Source organism: Salvelinus namaycush, chromosome 35, assembly GCF_016432855.1.
Source record: "Salvelinus namaycush isolate Seneca chromosome 35, SaNama_1.0, whole genome shotgun sequence".
Classification (NCBI taxonomy): domain Eukaryota; kingdom Metazoa; phylum Chordata; class Actinopteri; order Salmoniformes; family Salmonidae; genus Salvelinus; species Salvelinus namaycush.
In genome coordinates, this window is record NC_052341.1 from 31,209,259 (window position 1) to 31,234,771 (window position 25,513).

Genomic DNA, 25,513 nt, shown 5'->3' on the forward strand with positions numbered 1-25,513 from the left:
ACGGTGAAGGACAGCCTCCTCCAGGTGCGATGACAACGGCGCATGTGGTCATGGACTGAGGGCACTGCTACCTCGACCTCTTGGGCAGGGAACAATGGGGGTTGATAGCCCAGAGCACACTCAAAGGCTGACATATCTAACCATGCGTTGATGAGGGTGTTGTGGGCATATTCCACCCAGGGTAGCTGAGCACTTCAGGAGGAAGGGTTAGCCTAAGTCACACAGCGCAGGACAGTCTCCAGCTCCGGGTTGGCCCGTTCGGTCTGGCCATTGGTCTGGGGGTGATATCCAGATGAAAGACTAACGTTAATACGAAGTGCTGAACAGAAGGATCTCCATACCTGGGATGTAAACTGGAGTCCCCTGTCGGAAACGATGTCAGTGGGAATGCCATGCAGCCAAAACACATGGGATACCAGCAGGTCCGCAGTCTCCCTGGAGAATGGAAGCTTGGAGAGGGGAATGAAATGAGCCGCTTTGGAAAATCTGTTTATCCTCACGATAATGGTGAGGATGACTGAGTTACCGTTAGATGGGGTAAGGCCAATGACAAAGTCCAGAGCTATGTGTGACCAGGGGCGACTGGGTATGAGAAGAGGGCGAAGCAGTCTGGAAGTGGGTTTGGTGGAGGTTTTGTTCCGGGCACAGACCGAGCAGGCTGAGACGAACTCTAGGAAGTCTCTCTCCATGGTGGGCCACCAAAAGCGCTGACGCAGGAATGCGACTGTCTGGTTCATGCCAGGGTGACAGGTGAGGTGAGTAGAATGGGCCCACTGAAGAACTTCAGAGCGAACTGAATCTGGGACAAACAGAGCCTTTCTAGGACCATTACCTGGGTCAGGCTGGTTCTGCTGAGCCTGGCGAATACGGGACTTGATCTCCCAGGACAGCGGCAACGATGCAGGTGGATGGCATAATGGTTTCTGGCTCGGAACCTGTGTTGTCTGTGGCGAACTGACGGGAGAGGGCGTCAGGCTTGGTATTCTTAGATCCGGGGCGATAAGTGAGTGTGAAGTTGAATCTTCCAAAGAACAATGCCCACCTGGCCTGCCGGGAGTTCAGACGTTTGGCGGTCTGGATGTAGGACAGGTTTTTGTGGTCCGTCCACACAATGAAGGGGAGAACCAAGCCCTCCAACCAGTGACGCCACTCCTCAAGAGCCAGCTTCACAGCCAGAAGTTCCCGCTTACCTGTGTCGAAATTCCTTTCTGCAGGTGAGAGCTTGTGGGACAAGAAAGCACATGGGTGGTGCTTCTGATCAGAGGGGGAACGTTGAGACAGAACAGCACCTACCCCGGTGTCAGAGGCGTCCACCTCGACGACAAACTGGAGTTCTGGGTCTGGCTGGGTGAGGATCGGAGCGGAAGTGAAGCGGTGCTTGAGTTCCCGGAACGCTGCCTCAGGGGACCAGTAGAACGGAGTGGAAGTGAGAGGGGCTGGCCAACAGCTGTAGTCACGGATGAAACGTGTGTAAAAACTGGCAAACACCAGGAAACGCAGTAGCTGCTTCAGATTCGAGGGCACAGGCCACTCTGACCTTGGTCCATCCGTAACATAGAGAGAGAGCGAGAGAGAGAGAGAGAGAGAGAGAGAGATTCTGTCTACTGGAGTACAGCAGCTGTGATATACAGCCTTGAACAGAACAGCCTCACAAATGATCTCTCCTGTAACAGTGAGAGATGAAGGTCCTGGTGGCGATTGAGTTAAATTGTTGCTCCCAGGGGTTCCCAGTCACCGACATCTGAGATATGGAACTCAATATATTTAAATAATGGTCATTTTTATAAGGGAGTGACTCAAGATGCATTAAGGAAATGGCCAACAATGGCATGTGGTGTTTAAATAGTTATCCTTTGTACAACACACACAGCTAATCTAAAATACCCACATACCAACACCTTATAACCATTGAAACGTCCAAGGAAAAAAACATCAGACAAACATCCTGTAGCCCAATGCATCAACCCAGTGTAAAACACCTGTCAGCTGCCAGCCATTGAGAACAGACGTATGCTATGCGCTTGACAGTGACAGCTGTTTGCCCATTTGTCTGTTGCTTAAGGGGGGACTAGGGCTAGGTGACAGTGATAAAGGGTGTGTGAGGGGATGCCAGGATCCAGAAAACAGACAGTGAAACAGGCAGAGAATGCTGCCTTCTGACTGTCTGTGTATTTGTGTATCTGTGTTTGTGTGCATGTGTGTGTTGAGCGTTTGTGTTTGCCTGCCTGCCTGCCTGCCTGCCTGCCTGCCTGCCTGCCTGTCTGTCTGTCTGTCTGTCTGTCTGGATCTATATCTGAAAAGTGCTAAGTCACAACCACCCACATGTACAGTATATCAACAGTTAATCCTCATCATCATCATTTCACAATGGAAACATCCTCCTTTGATCAGATAACAATACTTTCCCCCCCCCCATTCTGATAACTGTTACCAGTTCTTTTGGATTATTAATCAAATCAGACTAAGAAATTACATAGAAAGTATAATGTGCATTAGAAATGTGCACCTTAAAATACATGGGATATCCCATCACTTCAATATGTACAGTGCCTTCAGAAAGTATTCACACCACTTGACTTATTCCATAAAATGTTTGTTGTGTTACAGCCTGAATTAAAAATGGATTTAATAGATTATCTTTCTCACCCATCTACACACAATACCTCATAATGACAAGGTGAAAATATGTTTTTAGAATTGTTTTCATATTTATTGAAAACAAAACACAGAAATATATAATTTACATAAGTATTCAACCCCCGAGTCAATACTTTATAGAAGTACCTTTGGAAGTAATTACAGCTGTGAGTCTTTCTGGGTAAATTTCTGAGCTTTCCACACTTGGATTGTGCAACATTTTCCCATGTATTATTTTCTAAATTCTTCAAGCTCTGTCATTGGTTGTTGATCATTGCTAGACAACTATTTTCAGGTCTTGACATACATTTTCGACTTGAATCTACTGGAAAATCTAACTCAGCCACTCAGGATTATTCACTGTCTTCTCGGTAAGCAACTCCAGTGTATATTTGGCCTTGTGTTTTAGGTTATTTTCCATCTGAAAGGTGATTTTATCTCACAGTGTCTGGTGGAAAGCAGACGAACCAGGTTTTCCTCTAGAATTTTACCTGTGCTTAGCTCCATTCCGTAAAAAAAATATTCTGAAAAACTCCCAAGTCCTTAACAATTACAAGCATAGCCATAACATGATGCAGCCACCACCATGCTTGAAAATATGGAGAGTGGTACTCAGTAATGTGTTGTATTGGATTTGCCCCAAACATAACACTTTGTATTCAGGACAAAAAGTTAATTGCTTTGCCACATTTTTGTCAATATTACTTTAGTGCCTTGTTGCAAACATAGTTTTATTCTGTACAGGTTACCTTCTTTTCACTCTGTCAATTAGGTTAGTATTGTGGAGTAACTACAATGTTGTTGATCCATCCTCAATTTTCTCCTGTTTTAAAGTCACCATTGGCCTCATGGTAAAATCCCTGAGCGGTTTCCTTCTTCCCCGGCAATTGAGTTAGGAAGGACTCCTGTATCTTTGTAGTGACTGGATGTATTGATAAACCATCCAATGTGTAATTAACAACTTCACCATGCACAAATGGATATTCAATGTCTGCTTTTTTATCTACCAATAGGTGCCCTTCTTTGTGAGGCATTGGAAAACCTCCCTTGTCTTTGTGGTTGAATCTGTTTGAAATTCACTGCTCGACTGAGGGACCTTACAGATAATTGTATGCGTGGGGTACAGAGATGAGGTAGCCATTCAAAAATCATGTTAAACACTATTATTGCACACAGAGTAACTTATTATGAGACTTGTTAAGCACATTTTTACTCCTGAAGTTATTTAGGCTTGACTTAACAAAGGGGTTGAATACTTATTGACTCCAGACATTTCAGCTTTTCAAACATAATTCCACGTTGATATTATGGGGTATTGTTTGTAGGCTAGTGACAAAAATTCTCAATTGGAGAGAGAGAGAGAAAGTGAGAGCGAATGTAAGAAAGACAGTGAGAGAGAGAAAAAGAGAGAGCGAGAAACTGAGTGAAAATGAAGGGGGGGAGGAAATAAACAAGGGTCATGGAGAAAGTGAGAGGAAGGGTAGTCGATGAGGATACTCTGCTACAGGGTTGAGAAATGTGAGAAAACCTCCTCCACATATTTCCAATAGAGTAAAGCCCTGCTCCTTCACCCAGCGAACTGAACATCCTGGTTAAACTCTAAAAGTCTAAGCATTTTTTTTGGGGGGGGGGGGCTTCTACTAAGCTTAGATATGGAATTGTTTTAAGATGGTCATACCATGAATCATTTAGCTATTTGATTTTGAATTTTAGGACCCCTTTAGGGATCAAAATATATATTTAAAAATGATTTGATCAAATATTGAATTTGGCCTTTAACTACTATAGCCCATAGAAACAAATTGAATAACACACTCATAAATGGCAAAAACAACGAACAGTCACCCAAAAAATCATAAGGAATAACGTTTTGAAGTGTCTGTCCTATATCTAGCTCGGGAAATATTTTTGTTTTTATGAACACATATTTAGTCCCTTATTTTTGTTGGCTCAAAACTACCTCCATACTTCCATTCATTTGTATGAGTTTACAATCAGATGAGTCTGTGACACTTGTGGGGGTCGTAGAGCAAAACACCATCATGTTCGTGAGAGTCTCTCCTTTCCAAAGCTGTGGCGGTTCTGGGGGGGGCAGGGGGGGCCAGTGCCCCTGTGACAACAATTTTGGACCCCCTTGTGGCCCCCCTAAATCTGGAGTATGAAATAATTTTTACATAACTAATTTTTGCTATCGTATTTTTTTTTTTACATCCGTTATTAGACAGTGGCAACGATGATGATTATGAACATGGTCTTTTGCCTGCTAATGCCTGCAATGCAGTGAAGAAAACGATATGACAACAATAACGTCTATAGTAACTGGCCCCTCTCACAGTACAACTGGCCCCAGCTTGGCCCCTCCAGTTGAAATGGTCTAGAACCGCCACTGTTCCAAAGTGGGGTCTATATTAGTGCGTAACCCAAACGGTTCGGACGCTACAGACAGAAGTTGGCACATCAGCTGTACCAACTTCAGATGAATCCCGTGACACTTGTGGGGGTCATAGAGCATCGTGTTCATGAGAGTCTCATCTTTCCATAGAGTGGTCATATTAGTTTGAAGGACGCTACGGAGATTCGTGAGAAGACCGATTTTTGGGACGTCGCATGGTCTGACAAACATCGCTGTAGCTCAGCCGACTTCCACCGCAGATGCTGATCTCTCTAGCTTAAACTGGCGGATTTTTATGGGGATTTTTTTATTATGTTACTTAGATTGACGCACGGGTGCGACTCTTAATTAATATGCAGCCTGTAGAGATGAGTTTGATGGATTACACTCTCAATGTTCCACCTGTAACCCACTAAGTATTTCCCTTAATGCTTGGTTTTTATTTTCCTCAATTTCTCTCTCCATCTCAATCTCGTTCCTCTTTTCCCTCCATGTATTTCCCTGTCCTTCCTGTTTTTATCTATTCCCCCTTCAATTTCTCTCTCCTCCTGCTGTTCCTCTCTCCTCCATCTCTCAACTCCTCCCCCCTCTATTTCCTTCTCCTCCCTCTGTTTCTCTCTCCTTCTTCCATCTCTCAACTCCATTTCTCTCTGCTTCCCCTGTTTCCCTCTCCTCAATCTGCCTCTCTCTCCTCCTCCCTTGCACACTGTCCCCCTGAGATATGAGATATTTATCCCGGGGCTGCTGTTGAGCAGGATGCATGGGCAGCCATTAGGGAGGAGAGGAGTGGAGCAACTAAAGATGATGGAGAGAATGAGAAAACAAGCCAGAGGAGGTGAGGAGGGCACAGACAGTGCTGAGAGTGCTGAAAACTGCACCAACAGTGCTGAGAGCAGTCCAAACTGTGATACTCCAAATCAGCCCATTCCATTTTATCTCTTTATCTCTATCAATCACTCACTCATTTGTTCTTTATTCTTAATTTGTATTTTATTGAAAACATCACTCATTCGTTTGAGAAGAAAAACAACTCTAATGGTGGGCTGAATAAAATGAACAACAATGCTAAACTGTTTTTCTTGCTCCATGACAATCCTCTCTTCCTATTACTTTTTTTTCTCTATCCCTGTGTGTGCCAAGCCTTCCATCAAGCCTTCCATCAAGCCCCACATCAAGCCCCACTGCCACAGTTTGGCTGACATTAGTGACACAAGCAGGTATCTGCAAGCCGTAATTCACACCTTGCTCACAGACCACTCTATTCCTCCAGTGCCACTCTGGAGTACAATGATAAAAGTTATATTCCTCAGCAAGCACTGACAAACAGAGAGACTAACAGCAGGTCTCCTAGTAGGCATGGCAAATGAAACTGCCAAAATAAATTGTCACGTCCAGCTCCTTCCCTGACTTTTCATAAATATTTATATTTAACATTGCTCACGTGTCAGAATTTTCAAATCACAAACAGAAAAGTATTTAGAGGCTGTCTACCTGTTTTTTAAAGAGCTGTTACTAACTTAAGGGGCCAAGACAAAATGTACTGTTAAATTAAACATGCCAATATGTGTCTATGATGTCCATAAAGAATCTTGGAGTTGCTGATTAACTGACCATCAGGTCTAGACAGAATACGCCTATAATAACTTCCATATTGGTAAAAGGGGTGAATTCCAAATCAACACATTTAAAATAATCTTTTAATTTCAATGGTAAAGCCACTTGGTTGGAAGACCTCCCCCCCATAGGCTAACAAGTACAGGGTCATTTCTGATTCCATGCTTATGTCTTTGCGTGCAGTTTGAATGAAGTTGAACGTAGTTTTGCGAGCAAACTAGCATTCCTATAGACTTCCAGTCATTGTGACTATAAATAGACTACATAAACATTTTCACAGAGAGGAAAATACATTTAATTCACATGATTCATATCCTCAGTTTTGACCAGTTCATTAATTGAGCTGCTGTAGGCCCAAATGCACTAACACCAGTCAGCAACTTCCTTCAAACTGCATGCGGAGACATACAAATGGCACCCATGAGTTCATCTGACTATGAATAAGAAGAAAAAAGAGCTTAATTGTCAACATCTCACTCTATCCATTTAAATGCATGTCTCGGAAGAAATATATACAGTACAAAGAAAGCAATTCCATTATATTTTGGGGGGAGTAGTGGCACACCGCTACTAACTGAATATAGGGGAATCACTGACACACACACACCTACACACTTTTTACAATCTACTTCTTCTCTACATCTGCAGTACACTTGACTACCAATACAACGCAGCTCAACTGTATAGACACAACAATCAAGCCTCTTCTCAAGTAGTAGCATGTCTACTTCATTGATCCTTGACATGACTAATGAGTGCACCAATTTCCCAAACTGAGCTCTTCTCCCCTCCAGCTGAAAACAAGGCTTGTCTGTGAGTCTCATTACAGTGATGTAACAGAGTGGAGCCCAGCTCGCCACCTCCACATCAACAGGCCTCACAGCAGGCAGAGGAGAAACTGTCAGCAATCTGCTTATAGATTAGTAGTTTATTTATGTATGTGTGTCTGTCTGTCTGTGTAAGCCCGGTGTGGCTTGATTAACTGTGATTTCCTCTATCACTGTGCATCTGCCTGTTTGTGTGCATTCTCCCACACCTGATCAGGATGGCCTACAGCATCACATCTGTCTGGGCCTGACGGACCTGCTCCCGAAATAGCACGCCTGCATGCACACACAGACACACAGACAACTAGTGTTCTGTCTCCCGCTGTGTGAGAGGCAGGCTAATCAGCCCACCCAAAGGTTAGCGTCTATCCTGCGGTGCCCAGGACACACGCAGAGGAGAACCAGAGCAATACAAATCCTCATACACACACACACACACTTAAATATGAGTCACACACACACAGCTTGATGAACAACCATCAGGCAATGTCTACCAACGGAGGAGGAGATGAATGGCAGCCAGGACATTGTATGGTGCTTTTTAAATACACACACACACACAGCTTACCATGAGCGTCACGGTAGTAGGCGTGTGTGACGCTGCGGAACCTTTCTTGCCCAGCAGTGTCCCAGATCTGAAGAGGAGGACATATGACATCATCATTATCACACTCTATAAAGACTGTTCTTACTCATCAATGGGCCTACAGCAGCTCAATTAATGAACTGGTCAAAACTGAGGATATGAATCATGTGAATTAAATGTATTTTCCTCTCTGTGAAAATGTTTATGTAGTCTATTCATAGTCACAATGACTATAATCCACTTTGGATTGTAGTCAATGGCAACACCACGCACTCTACCCATCATGAAAAGGGCTTCTGCCTGTCTGGTTGAGTTACAGTAGAGTGAGAAATGGAGAGATGGTTGACAGACAATGGATGTAGAGCTGGTGTCCTAACCCTCCTTCCTCCTATCTGGCCCAGGCCTCATCAGGGTTAACCTCTGCCCCTTCCTTGGCATGCTCTTTCTCTCACACACCATCACTCTATCATCCATCTATCTATCTGACTGATGAGAGACAAGCTGTAACAAGGAATGTAAAGAGGAAGAGAGGCAAGGGAGCTGACAAACACATATACACTATATATACTAAAGTATGTGAACACCCCTTCAAATTAGTGGATTTGGCTATTTCACACCCGTTGCTGACAGGTGTATAAAATCGAGCACACAGCCATGCAATCTCCATAGACAAACATTGGCAGTTGTCACGTTCCTGACCTATTGTTCCTTTTTCTTTTATTTATTTAGTTGGTCAGGGCGTGAGTTGGGGTGGGTTGTCTTTGTGTGTTTTGTCTAGTTTAGGGTGTGTGTTTGTTTAAGTTTTTTTTTGTATGTATGGGGTAGTGTTCAGTGTAGGTGTTTAGGAAAGTCTATGGTTGCCTGATTTGGTTCTCAATCAGAGACAGCTGTTTATGGTTGTCTCTGATTGGGAGCCATATTTAGGGCAGCCATAGGCTTTAGGTATTTGTGGGTAATTGTCTATGTTGAACGTTTGTTGCTTGTCAGTGCACTTACGTTATTTAGCTTCACGGTCGTTTGTTGTTTTGTTAGTTTGTGTATAGTGTTCGTTTTGTGTTTTCTCTCTCTTCTCAATAAAAGAAGATGTATTTTCCACACGCTGCGCCTTGGTCTACTATCTATCAAGAAGACGATCGTGACAGAATTACCCACCAACCAAAGACCAAGCGTGTGGGAGAGCGCAACAAAGAAACCAGGACTCGTGGACATGGGAGGAAATATTGGACGGAAAAGGACCCTGGGCTCAACCAGGAGAATATCGCCGTCCCAAAGCTGAGCTGGAGGCAGCGAAAGCAGAGAGGCGGCGATATGAGGAGGCAGCACGGAAACAAGGCTGGAAGCCCGTAAGTCAAACCCAAAAATTTCTTGGGGGGGGCTCTCGGGTAGTTTAGTTGGGTCAGTCGGGAGACGTGAGCCAACTCCTCCTGTTTACCGTAAGGAGCCGGTGAGGGCGGATTTGGAGGAGAGTGACGCAGAGACAGTAAAGGAGTTAATGGAGAAATTGGAGGAGAGAGTTATGAGGGATGTATTGGTTTGGTGCATGAGGCACGGCATCCGTCCGAATGAACGTGTTGGTGACTTAATGTCATCGGGAACAGCTCTCCATACTCGTCCTGAGGTGCGTGCTAGCAGTCTGGTTAAGACAGTGCCTACAGCACGCACAAAGCCTCCTGTGCGTCTCCAGAGTCCTGTGCGTCCTGTTACTGCTCCTCGCACTAGCCCTGTGGTGCGTGTCCCCAGCCCAGTACCACCAGTGCTGACACCACGCACTAAGCCTCCTGTGCGTCTCCAGAGCCCTGTTCCTCCTCCACGTACTCTCCCTGTGGTGCGTGTCTCCAGTCCAGTGCCTCCAGTTCCGGCACCACGCATCAAGCCTCCTGTGCGTCTCCAGAGCCCTGTACGCACTGTTCCTTCTCCCCGTACTCGCCCTGATGTGCGTGCCCTCAGCCCGGTACCACCAGTGCCGGTACCACGCACCAGGCCTATAGTACGCCTTGAGAGTCCAGTGTGCCCTGTTGCTGCTCCCCGCACTAGTCCTGAGATGCGTGTCTCCAGCCCGGTACCACCAGTGCCGGCACCACGCACTAGGCCTAATGTGCGTCTCCAGGGTCCAGTATGCCCTGTTCCTTCTCCCCGCACTAGCCTTCAGGTGTGTGTCCCCAGCCCGGTACCACCAGTTCCGGCACCACGCATCAAGCCTCATGTGCGTCTCCAGAGCCCTGTACGCACTGATCCTTCTCCCCGCACTCGCCCTGAGGTGCGTGCCCTCAGCCCGGTACCACCAGTCCCGGTACCACGCACCAGTCCTATAGTGCGCTTCGAGAACTCAGTGTGCCCTGTTCCTGCTCCCCGCACTAGCCTGAAGGTGCGTGTCTTTAGCCCGGTACCTCCAGTTCCGGTACCACGCACCAGGCCTACAGTGCGTCTCAGCCGGCCAGAGGCTGCCGTCTGCCCAGCGGCGCCTGAACTGCCCGTCTGCCCAACGGCGCCTGAACTGCCCGTCTGCCCAACGGCGCCTGAACTGCCCATCTGCCCAACGGCGCCTGAACTGCCCGTCTGCCCAACGCCGTCTGAACTGTCCGTCTGCCAAGCGCCGCATGAACTGCCCGTCTGTACTGAGCCTTCAAAGCCGCCCGTCTGCTATGAGCCTGCAAAGCCGCCCGTCTGCCATGAGCCTTCAGAGCCGTCCGCCAGACAGGAGCCGCTAGAGCCTTCCGCCAGACAGGAGCCGCTAGAGCCTTCCGCCAGACAGGAGCCGCTAGAGCCTTCCGCCAGACAGGATCAGCCAGAGCCTTCCGCCAGACAGGATCAGCCAGAGCCTTCCGCCAGACAGGATCAGCCAGAGCCTTCCGCCAGACAGGATCAGCCAGAGCCTTCCGCCAGACAGGATCAGCCAGAGCCTTCCGCCAGCCATGACCAGCCAGAGCCTTCCGCCAGCCATGACCAGCCAGAGCCGTCATCCAGCCATGACCAGCCAGATCCGTCAGCCAGCCATGAGCAGCCAGATCCGTCAGCCAGCCATGAGCAGCCAGATCCGTCAGCCAGCCAGGAGCAGCCAGATCCGTCAGCCAGCCAGGAGCAGCCAGATCCGTCAGCCAGCCAGGAGCAGCCAGATCCGTCAGCCAGCCATGAGCAGCCAGATCCGTCAGCCAGCCATGAGCAGCCAGATCCGTCAGCCAGCCATGAGCAGCCAGATCCGTCAGCCAGCCATGAGCAGCCAGATCCGTCAGCCAGCCATGAGCCGTCATCCAGCCAGGATCCGCCAGAGCCGTCATCCAGCCAGGATCCGCCAGAGCCGTCATCCAGCCAGGATCCGCCAGAGCCAGCCAGCCAGGATCCGCCAGCCAGCCAGGATCCGCCAGAGCCAGCCAGCCAGGATCCGCCATCCAGCCAGGATCCGTCCCTCAGTCCGGAGCTGCCGTCCCTCAGTCCGGAGCTGCCCCTTATCCTGGTGCTGCCCCTTATCCTGGTGCTGCCCCTTAGTCCGGTGCTGCCCCTTAATCCGGTGCTGCCCCTTAGTCCGGTGCTGCCCCTTAGTCCGGTGCTGCCCCTTAGTCCGGTGCTGCCCCTTAATCCAGTGGGGTTAATGTGGAGGGTGGCCATTTGGAGGAGGCTACGAAAGCGGGTAGTGACTATGGTGGGGTGGGGACCACGACCAGTGCCAGAGCCGCCACCGTGGACAGACGCCCACCCAGACCCTCCCCTAGACTTTATGCTGGTGCGCCCGGAGTTCGCACCTTAAGGGGGGGGTTATGTCACGTTCCTGACCTATTGTTCCTTTTTCTTTTATTTATTTAGTTGGTCAGGGCGTGAGTTGGGGTGGGTTGTCTTTGTGTGTTTTGTCTAGTTTAGGGTGTGTGTTTGTGTGTTTTGTCTAGTTTAGGGTGTGTGTTTGTTTAAGTTTTTTTTTGTATGTATGGGGTAGTGTTCAGTGTAGGTGTTTAGGAAAGTCTATGGTTGCCTGATTTGGTTCTCAATCAGAGACAGCTGTTTATGGTTGTCTCTGATTGGGAGCCATATTTAGGGCAGCCATAGGCTTTAGGTATTTGTGGGTAATTGTCTATGTTGAACGTTTGTTGCTTGTCAGTGCACTTACGTTATTTAGCTTCACGGTCGTTTGTTGTTTTGTTAGTTTGTGTATAGTATTCGTTTTGTGTTTTCTCTCTCTTCTCAATAAAAGAAGATGTATTTTCCACACGCTGCGCCTTGGTCTACTATCTATCAAGAAGACGATCGTGACAGCAGTAGAATGGCCTTACTGAAGAGCTCAGTGACTTTAAACGTGGCACTGTCATAGGATGCCACCTTTCCATCAAGTCAGTTTGGCAAATTTCTGCCCCGCTACAGCTGCCCCAGTCAACTGTATGTGCTGTTATTGTGAAGTGGAAACGTCTAGAAGCAACAACGGCTCAGCCGCGAAGAGGTAGGCCACACAAGCTCACAGAACGGGACCGCTGAGTGCTGAAGCGCGCACCGCGTAAAAATTGTCTGTCCTCGGTTGCAACACTCACTACTGAGTTCCAAACTGCCTCTGGAAGCAACGTCAGCAAAATAACTGTTCGTCGGGAGCTTCATGAAATGGGTTTCCATGGCTGAGCAGCAGCACACAAGCCTAAGATCACCATGCACAATGTCAAGCTTCAGCTGGAGTGGTGTGAAGCTCAACCCGATTGGATTTGGAGCAGAGTAAATACGTTATCTGGAGTGATGAATCAAACTTCACCATCTGGCATTCCAACGGACGAATCTGAGTTTGACGGATGCCAGGAGAATGCTAACTGCCGCAATGCATAGTGCCAACTGTAAAGTTTGGTGGAGGAGGAATAATGGTCCAGGGCTATTTTTCATGGTTCAGGCTAGGCCCCTTAGTTCCAGTGAAGGGAAATCTTAATGCTACAGTATACAATGACATTCTAGACAATTCTGTGCTTCCAACTTTGTGGAAATGGTTTCGGGAAGTCCCTTTCCTGTTTCAGCATGACAATGCCCTCGTGCACAAAGCGAGGTCCATTCAGAAATGGTTTGTCAAGATCGGTGTGGAAGAACATGACTGGCCTGCACAGAGCCCTGACCTCAACCCCATCGAACACCTTTGGGATGAATTGGAACTCCGACTGCGAGCCAGGCCTAATCGCCCAACATCAGTACCCGACCTCACTAATGCTCTCGTGGCTGAATGGAAGCAGCAATGTTCCAACATCTAGTGGAAAGCCTTCCCAGAAGAGTGGCGGCTGTTATAGCAGCAAAGGGGGGACCAACTCCATATTAATGCTCGTGATTTTGGAATGAGATGTTCGACGAGCGGGTGTCCACATGCTTTTGGTCATGTAGTGTACAGTAGATAGCGTGGACACACACATGCACACACAAACACAGCTATGCAAACACGCAAGTATATACACACACACAAGTATATACACACAGTGAACCAGTGGAGGCTGCTGAGGGGAGGACGGCTCATAATAATGTATTGAACGGAGCGAATGGAATGGTATGTTTGATGTATTGATACCATTCCACTCCAGCCATTACCACGAGCCCATCCTCCCCAATTTGTAAGTGCCACCTACCTCCTATGGAGTGAACACACACATGCAAATGCACACACACACACACACGAGTGAACACACAAGCGCGCACACATACACGCACGCATACACACATAACAGATAGATACCCTTCCCTGTCTCCTCTGAAAGCTGTGCCAAAGGTTCTGACAATTTTCATATAGACAACGTGTTACATAAAAGACAGCCAACACATCCAACACATAAAGTATTGAGCAATTGCTGTCATGTCCAGTCCATCATGATTACTTTTTCTACTTTCAAAGAATTACGCAAACACTCTGAATAGAAGTAATTCAAGTGTGATTGTTGTCTGAACTCAGTAATGGACACTATCAGTTCCTATAGCCGCATTATGATCACAGATTACACAATACTGATATCAATCTTTGGCTGACAAACAGGTAAGGGATAATCAACGAGAGGCTATGCGTTCTCTGGAAAACAATGAACAACGTGGGAGATGTGTTCCACGACGTGGTAGCGGAGCGGAACTCACCTTCCACAGAGTTGCATTATTTTCCAGAGAGTTGATTATCCATTTTATACCTTGGCTATAATTTACCGCTAGAAATGTGTTCAACATCCACTGAAGTAGCTAACAAGTTTACTAGATATGACAGTACCCAGGTAGCACAAACGTCTGGCCCACATCTGGCCTGATTCCGGCATAACAGATCAAAAACTGCTGGCCCGGGTCTGGCAGCCGAATCCGGCCCGAGTCCGAAATGAATGACGGTGCAGACCAGGCCAGAGTCATTCGGCCCAGATCTGTCAGCCTGAACTAAACCAAAGCTGCCATTTTAGGGCAAGATCCACTCGATTCCACCCCCCCTCCCCCACCACCACTAAAAATGTATTTATATTAAATGTAGGTAGTAATATTATATTAAATGTCGCTAGCAATATTGCAGCTATCAACCAAACTACGAACAACATAAACATGAAAAAAAATATGACATTTTCTGATTTTAAAACTTTTATTTAAATAGATGAAATTTACTTTGTGTGCGTGTCATCCCTCAACAGGCACTACGTATGTACAGTATCATGGATGTATCCAAATAAATGTCACTAGAAAACAGCTTAAACAAATGCAAATGCAGGTACTTTGATGTTATTCTATCTGCAGCGTTGACGCGACTGTGTTAGCCATAGTTTTCTAGCTAGCAAGCAAGGGATAAGAACATTGCCTGCCTGCACAGCAATCAAACAAATAGAATGAACAACAAGTCCGCTTCTCTAGCAACCTAACCGATAGAACTAAAAACCTGGTTTAGTGTAAGACTTGAAAACATGTAATTTTTACCAGTAAATGTGTGCTTGTTTTCTTTGGCAACCGTGGTATAAGCGGGATAAACGCGTCCACTCTCCAAATTATCTGGAACTAATAAACTCGGGCAGAACCAAATCGTCCATTATTTCCAGATAATGTACAAAGCGTCAGTGTTTATCACTTACAACGTTTATGTATGAGTGTATGTAAATGTTTCTATGTCTCTCTGGGTCTATCCACCCTTTCCTTGCTGTGTTCGGTCCTCTCCTTTGCAAGCTGCAGCCAGCTCATGACGAATTTCTCCATCTCTCCATCTGTAGCCATGGAAGAGAAAGTGTTTCTCCCAACAGCACATTTGAATAACGAAAAAAAAACAGCAAAATAAATAGTTACAACAATTAGTCTGATTTTGACACCACAAGAAAATCCTAGGATTCACAATCCAGACCTCAAACGCGAAGCACATCAACACAACGCAATAACCACAGAGGTTTTCAAATAGATCAATAGATATAAATATGTGCCTGTTGTAGCGCCCACCATGTGGTCTATCTGAATGTGCTTGACATGGTTTGGAACATGTGTACCAAGTTTGGTTACAATACAAATATCCGTGTCTTGATTTATATGCATTTATGTGCCAGACCACACCCACATAAATGTTGATTGGACATACTAGTCTGGAAAATATTGCGTTGAAAGACCTTAGTCCATAGATGCCATATATCAACTTTCATCCAAAATCGGCCCTGTGCTTCCGGAGGAGATGTAATTTAAGGGCTTTTCAAAAATGCAAAATGGCGGAAAATCCATCTTGGCAGAACTTGTGGGTCCTTGAGGCAAATTTACTCCTTGTGAGAAGAGGGACCAATGCACAGAATTTCAGGACTCTAGGTCAGGGATGGGCAATTGGCGGGCCACGGGCCGCAAAGGCCTCGGATCAATTTCCCTTGGGAAAATAACTATTTTCTGTGATCTATGTCATAATAGTATTCTAATTCCTAATTCTATGGTAAGGCCACTGTCTGTCTCTCACACCAGTCTCTCTTAACTTGTGTCCCCTGCCCAGTATTCATGGTTACAGCTCAAATGATAAACATATGGTCCTTGCTATTCAGCATCCTTTGGATGTCCCTACCCCATTTAAGGTAAAATTAGGTAAGGGATTTGGTTATGTGTAAGGTTAGAGTAATGGTCAAGGTTAGGGTTATGGTTTAGGGTAGGGATGGCCCAAGGGTCCCGGATAGCATTGACCAAAAACATTTGGAGCTATGGATGCAAGGACTGGCCATCCATTATATAAAAAGTATAGTTTTAAACATGTTTTGAGGCTATAGCGTGTTTGTTTTAAGGGATCAGACCCTTTTTTTCAATTTTCGCCTAAAATGACATACCCAAATCTTACTGCCTGTAGCTCAGGACCTGAAGCAAGGATATGTATATTCTTGATATAATTTGAAAGGAAACACTTTGAAGTTTGTGGAAATGTAAAAGGAATGTAGGAGAATATAAAACATTAGATCTGGTAAAAGAAAATACAAAGAAAAAAACATGCGTTTTTTTTGTATTTTTTTGTACCATCATCTTTGAAATGCAAGAGAAAGGCCACAATGTATTATTCCAGCCCAGGCGCAATTTATATGTTAGCCACCAGATGGCAGCAGTGTATGTGCAATGTTTCAGATGAACCATTGCATTTCTGTTCAAAATTGTGTATCAAGACTGCCCAAATGTGGCTAATTGGTTTATTAATAACATGGTATTCTTTCACTGTAATAGCTACTGTAAATTGGACAGTGCATTTAGATGAACAAGAATGTAAGCTTTTTGCCAATATCAGATATGTCTATGTCCTGGGAAATGTTCTTTTTACTTACAACCTCATGCAAATCGCATTAGCTTACGTTAGCTCAACCGTCCCACCAATCCTGAGGTTAAACAGGCCTGTGTTTGGTTCTGATAGGGAAGAAAAGTTCAACTATGAATGTAGAACTTATTTTCTTCAAGAATCAATGGGTATACAGTGCCTAGTGAAAGTCTACACACCTTTGAACAGTTTTCACATTTGAGATTGACTCCTTTACTATCCAGCCACACCAGCTCAGGCTTAGGGTGCCAGCCTTCAGATTCACATTTTGAGTATTTGGCGCATGGGGTTCAAGTGAGGAATGGGGTCAGCTGGAAACAAATCATTCAACCTATAGAATGTTGTTTTCCATTTTACTTATAGTTTATTTTCTTATTTTTTTTATAGATTTGCTTTCCAATGAAAGAAGACAGCAGCTGATTGACCTATTGACTGTCAACTGTCAACTATTAATGTTTCGTGTTCGACCACTAGCTAGAACTTTGTGACTCACTGGACATAGCTAGCTAGCTAACTGTGACTCTTAGCTAACTAGCTATGTTAACCGGGTGCTTTCTGCCTAGTCTTAGCTAGACTACCAATGTTTTACAAACAAAATCACTAGCTGCCTCAATTGGCTATTAGCTAGCTACCTAATGTCACATAGGCCAGACCCTAAATGTATTGACTTAGCTAGCTACCTCTGCTCTAACAGTTAACTAAGATAGCTAGCTAACATTAACGTTAGCTGACTTTATTGCAGAAACGTTGACAACAACCATGACCAGTCCAGAAATTAAGCTAGCTACAATGTCACAAACTAATTAGAGACTGCGACGCAATACAGTACTACAAATACAATAGCTACAATTACCTATTTTGAACTTTTTGGTATCTTCTCCGGCTGGCCTCGACTGCTAACCAACTGACTGACTCTCACAACAACCGTTGGAAAGTCAGGGGCCAAGGCCGGCTCAAGCTGCAGGGCAGACAGCTCGAGCAGCAGAGGCCACCACTGCGGAATCGTGTGTTTTGGGTTCCTTTAGAGGTAATGCTAGCTCCCTATTAAGGATAATTCAGGAAGCATTGATGATGGCAATTGATGATACATGCTGCTATATGCTATGTTGAAAATTCCAATCAGAGATTTGTAAAAAATAAATTTAAAAAAAGACAGGAAATAGTAGCCTATTGTTGACTTGGTGATGTGAGATTTTTAATTAAACTTCGTCTATGTTCAGGTTTAGCAAAAATCATAACTTACCCGTTTTAGATACGCTGTTTTATGTTCTTCTGTCTTCTCAGAAGCGCAGACAGCCCATAGCTAGAGTCAAAACTTCCATGCAGGAAAATGTTCAATGTCTCAAAAATATGAGGTGTGCAAAAATAATAAATATGACATTAAGCAGACGCTTTTATCCAAACCGACAGTATGCATGCATTCATTTTCAGGTCGTGGTCCCCTGAATTGAACCCACAATCATGACGTTTCGAGCGCCATTATTTTTTCCATTGAATGTCATGGTCGTTATTTATTTAGCTATTTTAATAGGATATAGACTACATTTGTAACAGTTTAATAGGCTATTGCAATAATTCAACATGCATGGTTGTAGGCTGCATCACTCCTTCAGCATAGGTAGCAGATTATCAAATGGAAGATATAGGCCTATATCAAATGGAAGATATAGGCTATGCTCCGCGGTCACAGCTCGGCCCGTATGAAGCCCCTTCGAGTCTCAAACAGAATAGGCCCGAACCCACCGTGTTGACTGGGTAGTTGCCTTGGTAACCAAACAAACAGACTTGCTAGTTTAGCTAACCAGCTGGCTATTAGCTTGCTGTTATGGAAATCGAATTCAACAATGCCAGTAATGTTTTCAATTGGACTTTTGCTTCAAAAGCGACTCAAACATAGAACATCTAAGAATTCTACCGTGCAAAAATATCGTGCATATAAATATTGGCCATATACCCCCCCCCCCGTGCCTTATTGCTTAAATAATGAAAATAGACAGTGTAGTACTGTATCGCCAGATGGCACCCAATTTCCTTTATAGTGCACTACTTTTGACCAAAACCCTATAGGCCATAAAAGTAGTGCACTAAATAGGGAATAGGGTGCCACAGCGAGGCAAATCAACTGATAGAGATAAACAATGGACTTCATTAAAGCCTCATTTGAGCTGATGTCATCCTATCTCTGACTGTCTGGGGATAGAGACATCTGCAGAGTGTTTACATAGAGAGGAGTGAGGTCAACGCTAGGACAACGGAGTATTGGCTATCTCTGACATATATCTGGCATACACACACACAAGCACAGAGAGAGACACACACCCAAACAGATACAGACATACAGACGGTTTACAATTGGCTCATTCATTCCCCCTCCTCTCCCCTGTAACTATTCCCCAGGTCGTTGATGTAAATGAGAACGTGTTCTCAGTCAACTTACCTGGTAAAATAACAGTAAAATAAATACAAAATAAAAAGGGGTTGCTGTGAATATGACATCAACATACAGTCAGCTCAGTTGCAAGAAAAATGTTGTATTTCATATTACAGTGCACCTACTGTACTATAAATATGGTATCAAAGCAAGTACTGTGCAATGACACAGTACAATACCGTAAAATTGGCTGATTTATACCATAAAAAAAGTAATTGCTAATGTTATCTGAATGATTGGATGAATGCGGAGGGGTGTGTATTCCACTGTACTTTACTGTATTTACAAGGAATTGGTGGAAGCAGGTTGGCTGTGTCTACAAATTGCCGCAAGTGTCTACAAATTACAGCATATTAATGAATATTTGGTATTTTATATCACTTGCACTTCTAGAGGCCTTAACAAAGGCTTCCAAACTGGCAGCAACTACAGGGAAAAACAAGACTAAATGCTCAACCATTTAATGTTTAAGACTTGCTGTTACTCCAATCTGACCCCTACACATTTAAATTGATGGGGCACAATAAACACAAACAAGTTAAATTGGTACAGCATTCTCACTTACGGGTACCATAAATATAGCCTCTTACAAGGTACGCCTCAAATGAGCCAGAAACAAACCCACTATTGGTCAAAAGGTTTTTGGCGCTCCAAAGATACAGTACGGTACTGTATTCTGTGGGGTTGATTTACAGTACCATTCAAAATACATAAATTCTTCTTTCCCCACCCTCAACAGTTTCCCACAATGCACCATAATTTACAGCATACGCAGTAAAACATTTCAGAGTATTTTACTCTTGATAATAACCAAAATTACCATATAAACCACAGTTTTCCGTTACAGTGCGGACAGACAGGCAAACATATGCATGTACGTACGCACGTATGCACACACACACAAACAAACAGAAAGACGGAGAAAGACACACGCACTATTCGATAATTACATTAAAATGAAAATCAATAAAAAAGCTATAAAATCCCAAAAGCAATTTGTCTTTACCTGCAGCTTGACCTTCAGCGCGTCAATGTTCAACACTTTATTCTGAAAGACAAAGGACAGAAAAATAATTTGAAAAACAGAAAAGAATGTCTTTGGATTTTTTGGTGGTTCTATTGGCAAAACATGACAAAGAAGGAAGACATTTGAATCATTGTTTAACAAAAGTGATGTTCTAATAGCACAGTATGAAGATGGTTGCTTGGAGACAATACATTATGAAGTGAAGAATCTGTACACTTGATGTAGTGTGATTTACATGTTCAGGGTTTCTAAAGTGTGTCCCCACTAGGTTGACTGTGATTGCTGCTATCAGTACTGTATAACTGTACTGGCTGGGTAATTACGTCTCATTTCTGCCTGGTTGTTACACAGTGTTTCATCATCTTAGCTCTCACCCAAGCATTTTTTTAATTTCCTTTATTTCACTAGGCAAGTCAGTTAAGAACAAATTCTTTTTTCAATGATGGCCTAGGAACAACAGATTTGTACCTTGTCAGCTCGGGGATTCGATCTTGCAACCTTTACGGTTACTAGTCCAACGGTCTAACCACTAGGCTATGCTGCCGCCCCCCTAGGCTAGCTGCCGCCCCCCAGTTTCAGCCAACACAGCTGCTAAAACTCACACACACACACACATCAGCATGCGGCAGGTAGCCTAGCGGTTAAGAAGTTGGCCCAGTAACTGAAAGGTTTGAATCTCCGAGCTGACTAGGTGAAAAATCTGTTGATATGCCCTTGAGCAATGCACTTAACCCTAATTGCTCCTGTAAGTCGCTCTGGATAAGAGTGCCTGCTAAATGACTCAAATTTAAATTGCAAGCATATGCATGCAAGGGCGCGTACACATGTATATGCATGCAAGGGCATTGAGGGTCAAAGTCAAGGCTACCAGACTATCAAACACATTGTGTCTTTAGAACTTGGTTAGCCCAGCATGGGGCAGGTTACAGTGTCCAATACTCTGGATAAAAATACAGGTTCCCTTTCAGTCAGTCAACTTCAGTTCAACATACTATGGGGAGTCGCAATCTCGCGACTTTGGTTGAAGGATCTACAATCACCCTACACAAGGCCAATGGAATCCGTGTCCTCGCTGGAAGCCCCGCATTCCACAGCTGATAAGCGTTAGGCTCAGATTCATTCCTTCAATGACTGTATTGCGCTCTTCAAATCGGTGTGAACAGGAACGAGTCATGCTAGTAAAACAAAGTTGGAACACGAGACTGTCTAACGTTGCACCAACTATTAATTAATCTTATGCTACTCAAATATACACTGAACAAAAATATAATTGCAACACGCAACTGAGTTCCAGGTCATATAAGGAAATCATTCAATTTAAATAAATTCAATAGGCCCTAATTGTCACGACCTGACCTTAGAGAGCCTTTTTATTTCTCTATTTGGTTAGGTCAGGGTGTGATTAGGGTGGGCATTCTAGGTTTTCTGTTTCTATGTTGGTGTGTTTGATTCCCAATCGGAGGCAGCTGTCTATCGTTGTCTCTGATTGGGAATCAGATATAAGTTGTGTCAGTTTCCTTTTGGGTTTTGTGGGATCTTGTCTTTGTTTGTTGCTTTCTGCACGACTAGCTTTACGTTCGGTTTGTGTTCATTGTTTTTTTCCTGGTGTTACGTTTTCCAATAAAGAGAGAATGTACGCCTACCACGCTGCACCTTGGTCCGGTCATTTATCATCCGACAACGAGCGTAACACTAATCTATAGATTTCACATGACTGGGAATACAGATACGCATCTGTTTGTCACAGATACTTAAACATTTTTTGGGATGGATCAGAAATGGATCAGAAAACCAGTCAGTATCTGTTGTGGCCACCATTTGCCTCATGCAGCGTGACACATCTACGGATAGAGTTGAACAGGCTGTTTATTGTGGCCTGTGGAATGTTGTCCCAGTCCTCTTCAATGGCTGTGTGAAGTTGCTGGATATTGGCGGGAACTTGAACACGCTGTCGTACACGTCGATCCAGAGCATCCCAAACGTGCTCAATGGGTGACATGTCTGGTGAGTATGCAGGCCATGGAAGAACTGGGACATTTTCAGCTTCCAGGAATTGTGTACAGATACTTACGACATGGGGCTGTACATTATCATGCTGAAACATGAAGTAATGGCAGCAGGTAAATGGCACAACAATGGGCATCTTGTCACAGTATCTCTGTGCATTCAAATTGCCATCGATAAAATGCAATTGTGTTTGTTGTCCATAGCTTATGCCTGCCCATACCATAACCCCACCGCCACCATGGTGCACTCTGACATCAGCAATCCGCATAAACACACGACGCCATACATGCTGTCTGCCATCTGACAAGTACAGCTCAAACCGGGATTCAACCGTGAAAGCACACTTCTCCAGCATGCCTGTGACCATCAAAGGTGAGCATTTTCCCACTTAAGTCAATTACGATGCTGAACCCCCAGTAATGTCAAGACCCCGGTGAGGATGACGAGCAATCAGATGAGCTTCCCTGAGATGGTTCGTGACAATTTGTGCAGAAATTCTTTGCTTTCGAAAACCCACAGTTTCAACAGCTGTCCGGGTGGCTGGTCTCAGACCATTCCGCAGGTGAAGAAGCCAGATGTGGGGGTCCTAGGCTGGCTTGGTTACACGTGGTCTGCGTTTGTGAAGCTGGTTGGATGTACTGCCAAATTCTCTAAAATGACGCTGGAGGCGGCTTACGGTAGAGAAAATTAACTTTTCATTCTCTGGCAAAAGCTCACCCTCAACTTGAGACATCTGTGTCATTGTGTTGTGTGACAAAACTGCCTATTTTAGAGTGGACTTTTATATTGTCCCCAGCACAAGGTGCACCTGTGTAATGATCATGCTCTTTAATCAGCGTCTTGATATGCCACACCTATTAGGTGGATGGATTATCTTGGCAAAGGAGAACTGCTCACTAACAGGGATGTAAACAAATTTGTGTACAACATTTTAGAGAAAGAAGCTTTTTTTGTACGTATGGAAGATTTCTCTGATATTTTATTTCAGCTCATGAAAAACAGGACCAACCCTTTACATGTTGCATTTATATTTTTGTTCAGTATAAATAACATACATTTTTCTAAACTATTCCAATCTCTTACTTGGACTTATTGCACCCATTACTGAAATGGTTGTTCCACTTTTAGATATTTAAGGTAGTCACATATCTTAATCTTCCCAACCCTGGCAGTCATTGTGAATGTGGGTGAATAAAACATTCTAAATGTTAGATCATGTGATTTGCAGGTCTGATGTGGCCTGTAAACTATGTGTTTCAGGCCACTGTATTAGGGTAAAACTAGTCCCTCAAAAGAAGGCTTTATGAAATAGGTATTATCTTAAAGAATAACATTTTAATGACAACATATTCACATATGCTCTCACTTGATGAAGACCACGGGACTGAAAATGAATCTAACAACCATCTCTCTGTCACTAGTAAGCACAGTCATGGGTGTTATTGATACTCGAAAGGCACTGGGAAATATGCAAATTAGGGCTATTTAATTCCGGTCCTGGAGGGCCAAAACATTTCTGGTTTTAGATTTTTGTACGGCTCTTCAAAGAACCATCCCATTTATGTTCCTTCAGTGACCCTACAACGGTTCCCCTATGGTGGGGGGTTACATAAAAGACTGTAAAAACACCAGGAAATCCGCTCAAAGTTATTTTAATTTGGGAAATCTGTTCCCAAGTATTCCCAGTACCAATTCCCAGTTCTCCTGGGTGACCTTGGGTCCCTTCTGTGGTCAAGTACAGTGTTGAAGAACACGAAGAGGAGTAACATCTGGTCAACTAACAAGAACTGTCTGAACTTTACAGTCCAAACTGTAAAATATACTGTAGAGTAGATTATTTTCTAAGGACAAGCCGAAACAAAAAGATGTGAAAAGTTAAGACAAGGTTGTGACTTTGTCGGTGCCGGTGCAAGATGCTGCTACTTGTTGAGGTGTGATGTGTTGTTGTCTTGCTTGTTGTCGCCCTATTGCTGTCCTTGGCTCTTTTTTTCCCCCTTCGGTTTTGACACAAGGCCTTTGCAGCCTCTGTCAAAAAACGAAAGCCTTGGCTGTGGCGAGCTGGCCGAGCAGAGAACTATACCGAAGCATCATTAGAGAGAGAGACCAGCAGAGACGGCAGATAGCTAAGTCAGCATAACATTCTAAAGTCAAACCACAATCACACTCCCTCTTCTTGCCATTACAAACACACGCAATTAGATACATAAAGCCTGCCAAAACTACCACTCCTCATTGCCAATGCATTTCATACATATTGCATGGAACAGGGTGCTTTGACGCAGTAGACTTGCCATATGCAATGTGCATTTGCTCCGTATAAATAGAGAACAATTAACATAAGCTCCCGCTTTTTTCCCCAGGGATTGTCACGCCCTGACCATAGAGAGCCTTTTATTCTCTATGTTGGTTAGGTCAGGGTGTGACTAGGGTGGGTTATCTAGGTTGTTTTATGTCTATGTTGGCCTGGTATGGTTCCCAATCAGAGGCAGCTGTTTATCGTTGTCTCTGATTGGGGATCATATAGCAGCCATTTCCCCACAGTTTTTTTTGTGGGATCTTGTTTTGAGTCAGTGCATGTGGCACCTCAGTACTGCACGTCGTTGTTGGTTTCTTTTTTTCTTTTTTTTTTAAGTTTCACAAAATAAAAGATGTGGAACTCAGAGCACGCTGCGCCTTGGTTCGTTTATTCTACAGACGATCGTGACAGGGATGACGCAATAGGCACGCCCAGGAGACCAAGCTCCGCACTATCTGCGAGTGAAATGAAATGCACATCTTTTTTTATACGCTTCAAAGAAGCTAGACCAGAATGACGACTGCACTAACGCTGCCCCTCTGACGCTGTGGAGAGCACGGAAGGTAGCAGTGACCTCTTCAGTAACAGACCGTGGCTTTTTAGGTTTGGTTCGTGGAGGACGTGACAGAAAACGCCACTCGTGACGGTGTAGTTCATGTTACACGCTTTATATCGACGTGTCACAATAATATTGGTTATTGCACATGACTACCCTAGATTAGAGTAGTCCTAGCAACGCCGACTTGAAGCCTGATGACTGTGCCGTGGATTCAGACCATCAGAGGGTAACAGAGGGCTTTAGACAGAGTGTGTGAGTGGGAAGGTGTGTGTCATACTGGTGATTCTCACACACACACACACACACACACACACACTGGACTGAACATGGGTCCCATATTAATAAAGCCGTACAGCACGCTGTATATTCACAGATAATCAATAGTCCTTCGAGACTACAGCGGGATAGAAAATAATGTGTGTGTGTG

General features: G+C 44.6%; 1 protein-coding gene across 1 annotated transcript in view; it reads right to left on the reverse strand.

The window, feature by feature from the left end:
• The window catches only part of LOC120029304 (ras-related protein Rab-26-like), an 80,336-nt gene that overhangs the window by 29,660 nt on the left and 25,163 nt on the right, over positions 1–25,513 (reverse strand). Inside the window, exons 3-4 of the mRNA XM_038974524.1 lie at positions 20,204–20,245; positions 8,039–8,105 (exon numbers count right to left, since the gene is read on the reverse strand). Coding sequence (XP_038830452.1) covers positions 8,039–8,105; positions 20,204–20,245 — 109 coding nt within the window. The remainder of the gene's footprint in view (positions 1–8,038; positions 8,106–20,203; positions 20,246–25,513) is intronic.